We start from the raw sequence: 3,050 nt of genomic DNA on the forward strand, positions 1-3,050 counted from the left end.
CAGCTCCGGCACGCGAAGCGGATGAAGGACCGGGAGCGTCGGGCGCACTTGGCGGAGAAAAAGACGCGGGCCGCAGACCCGGACGGGGCCGTGGACGTGGAGGAGCAGGCGATGGAGGTGGTGGCCGCGCCGGACCCCGAGGAGGAGGAGAAAAGGAGGCGGCGACGAGCGTTGATCAAAGCAGGGATGGGGAAAGTCCTGGCGGACGGGGAAGGCGGAGGCGAGGACGGGAAGCGGAGGGTGGAGCAGGGTCTTCAGTCGACGTTCGAAGTGGTGCCTGCGGGGGGGCCGCCCTTGTTGTCCCTTGTGCCCCCCGTGGCAGACTCGCGCAAGTACGACTCTGATCACGAGGATTGGGACGACGAAGAGCGAGCCCGGACATTGGCGATCGGGACGATGATGTTGCGGCGGAGCAAGGCCAAGGAGCTGGTGGATGCCTCTTACAACCGCTTTGCCTGGAACGACGCGGGAGACTTGCCCGAATGGTTCGTGGACGACGAGGAGCGACACTACCGACCGCAGATCCCCATTCCGAAGCCCTTGTTGGACGAGATGAAGGAGCGCTTCAAAAGCTTGGCCAGCAAGCCGATCGCGAAAGTGGCGGAGGCCCGGGCTCGGAAGAAGCATCGCTTGGTGCAGCGGTTGAAGCAGGCTAAGTCCAAGGCGTCGGCCATCGTGAGCAACCCCGACATGACGGAGCGAGACAAAATGAAGGCCATCCAGAAGGCTGTTAAGGGAAAAGGGGACAAATTTTCACGGCCAGACAAGGTCTACGCGGTTGTGCGTCGTGGGGGAAGCTCCCAGGCCAAGCAAAAGGACGGGGCCTCGGGACGCGCTCGTGTCAAATTGGTAGATAAGAGGATGAAGAAAGACACTCGGGGCATGAAGAAGGCGATGAAAGCCAAGAAGGGACGTGGTGGAAAAGGAGGAGGGAGCAAAGCGGCAAGAGCAGGAAAACGGAAGAGGTAAGCGGTGAAGGACTAGAAGTTAATATACTACATGCACAAGGGTGCAGTCTCCTTTCTGTGAAATGCTTACCTGGGCCACTTTTCCTTCGTTTCGCACGACTTAAAACGAAAAGTGAGTAGATATTCGTATCTCAAGAAAAAAAAAGCACAAAACCTTGCTGTGTGGGGGTATGCTAACACATAGTCTCGCTAGTGGTGATTTCCATTTTTTAAGGACCTGAGGACGTCTCATGCCTCGCTACCATGCTGCCGTGCATACGGCACATTGTATCCCTGATCCGCGTCATACACTGCCTATCAATGTAATAAATGTCGCACAAAGTGACGTTCTCGGCAGGAAGTGCAGCAAAAATATCGTTTTTCCCCGGGCAAAGAGTACCCGTAGTCCTACCCCGTGCTCCCGCCGTGTTGAAGTTTTTATGGGCCCTCTGAAAGCTAGCGTTGTCACAGGCTGAAGTCCAGTACCCGATCGCACGTTTCCTGTCAATCTTTCCGCTCAATTTCTTGCAAACTTTTTTTCCTGTAGGTCAAGGCGAATAAAATAAGAGAACTGGCAGCTTGTTGCTCTAATTCTCGTGGCGACTAGTATGTCACTATCGTTCTCTCAGCCTCCCACCACCCCGAAGAGCAACAGCTCGACCGTCTGTAGTCCTTTCACTCCAAGGGCACGCCAGACAGTTTTGCATCGACTCCCGCGACATTTGGGCTCCCTTTCCTTCGATGAGGACGATGATGACCTTCCAGACGTGTCCAGTCACCCCTCGCATTCCCAGCACGAGCAAGAGTCTGCTCCCCACCGTCACAGTATAACGGCCATACCACAAGCTGTCTCGCCCACCACAGAGCACATTCTTTCTTCCCGCGCCTGGTCTCCGTCTTTCCGCCCGCCCACTCCCGTCCATAAGGGTTTCCATTTGGATCCCGAATCGCTTGTTTTTCTTGACCGCATGGCTGAGGGTGCATATGGAGTGGTGTGGCGCGCACGTCTCCGTCGTCGTCGGCGCCAAGAGACAACGCACCAGGAACGCGGGAGGGCCTGTAAGGGGAAAGGGAGCAAGCGAGATATTCGATTCATCGAAAAGGAAGAAGAGGTGGCGGTCAAGGTACAACGGGTTCCCAGCGACGAGCAGGAGCAGGCGAATCTTTTGATCGAACTCTCCATATTGCACGGTCTCATCCACCCCCGGCTGGTCAGATATTTTGGAGCTGCATTGCTTTCAGAAGCGGATATATTGACGAGAGATAAATGGCGCCCTCTTTTAAGAGGACCGCGCGGATCCAAATGGGACCATTGTGGAGTAGAACAGGTAAATCAAGCCAAAATGAGGGAGGAGGAGGACGAGGAGGAGGAAGCGAAGGAGGGAGAGGAGGGAGAGGAAGACGTCAAGGAGCAGATGCATGCCTGGGTGGAGAGCGAGGCGATTCAAAAGGAGGAGATGGATGCAACGACTTCTTCACTTGCCACAACCCCTGCTTCGCCCTCGGCTGACATCGCATCCCTTGTCCTGATTGCCATGGAGCTTTGCGGACACGGTTCTTTGAGGGACGCCCTCTCTCCCTCCCTTCCTCATCAGTCCCCCCTCCCCCTCAGCTGGCCCCTCCGAGTGCGCATCGTCAGTGACGTGGCCGAGGGCTTGACCTTCCTCCACGCCCACGGACTCCTGCACCGGGACCTGAAAACGAGCAACATCCTCCTCACCCACCCGCTTTTCCGCGCGAAGATCTGCGACCACGCCTTTGTCTCTTCCTCCCACAGCCCGGACTTGCTCTCCATCACCTGCGGCACCTTCGAATTTCAGGCGCCCGAGCAGCTCCTGAACGGACCGGAGAGCAAAATCACAGGGAAGGCGGACATGTTTAGTTTTGGGGTGGTGATGAGCGAGCTGGTAACGGGCAAGATACCTGGATCTGGCCAGGGCCAAGAGTCCTTCTTGCAGCGGCGGCCCGAGGAGCTGTTCGAGGTGCGGGGGGAGGAGGTGGAGAACCACGTGCTCCCCGGATGCCCTCCCTCGTTGCTCGCCTTGGCCTTGCAGTGCCTGGCGCAGGACGCAGAAGATCGGCCAACGGCCTTGGAGGCCTGGG

The 3,050-nt window shown here is 57.3% G+C and overlaps 1 protein-coding gene across 1 annotated transcript in view; it reads left to right on the forward strand.

The window, feature by feature from the left end:
- Nucleotides 1-969, forward strand: part of NGA_0726600 (rrna methyltransferase) — a gene marked incomplete at its 3' end in the record, with an annotated part of 2,703 nt that extends 1,734 nt beyond the window's left edge. The window contains exon 3 of the mRNA XM_005852652.1: nucleotides 4-969. Within this exon, the coding sequence (XP_005852714.1) occupies nucleotides 4-969 (966 nt within the window). The remainder of the gene's footprint in view (nucleotides 1-3) is intronic.
- Nucleotides 970-3,050: the final 2,081 nt, after the last annotated feature.

The sequence above is a fragment of the Nannochloropsis gaditana genome (genome assembly GCF_000240725.1).
Source record: "Nannochloropsis gaditana CCMP526 unplaced genomic scaffold scaffold1029, whole genome shotgun sequence".
Classification (NCBI taxonomy): Eukaryota; class Eustigmatophyceae; order Eustigmatales; family Monodopsidaceae; genus Microchloropsis; species Microchloropsis gaditana.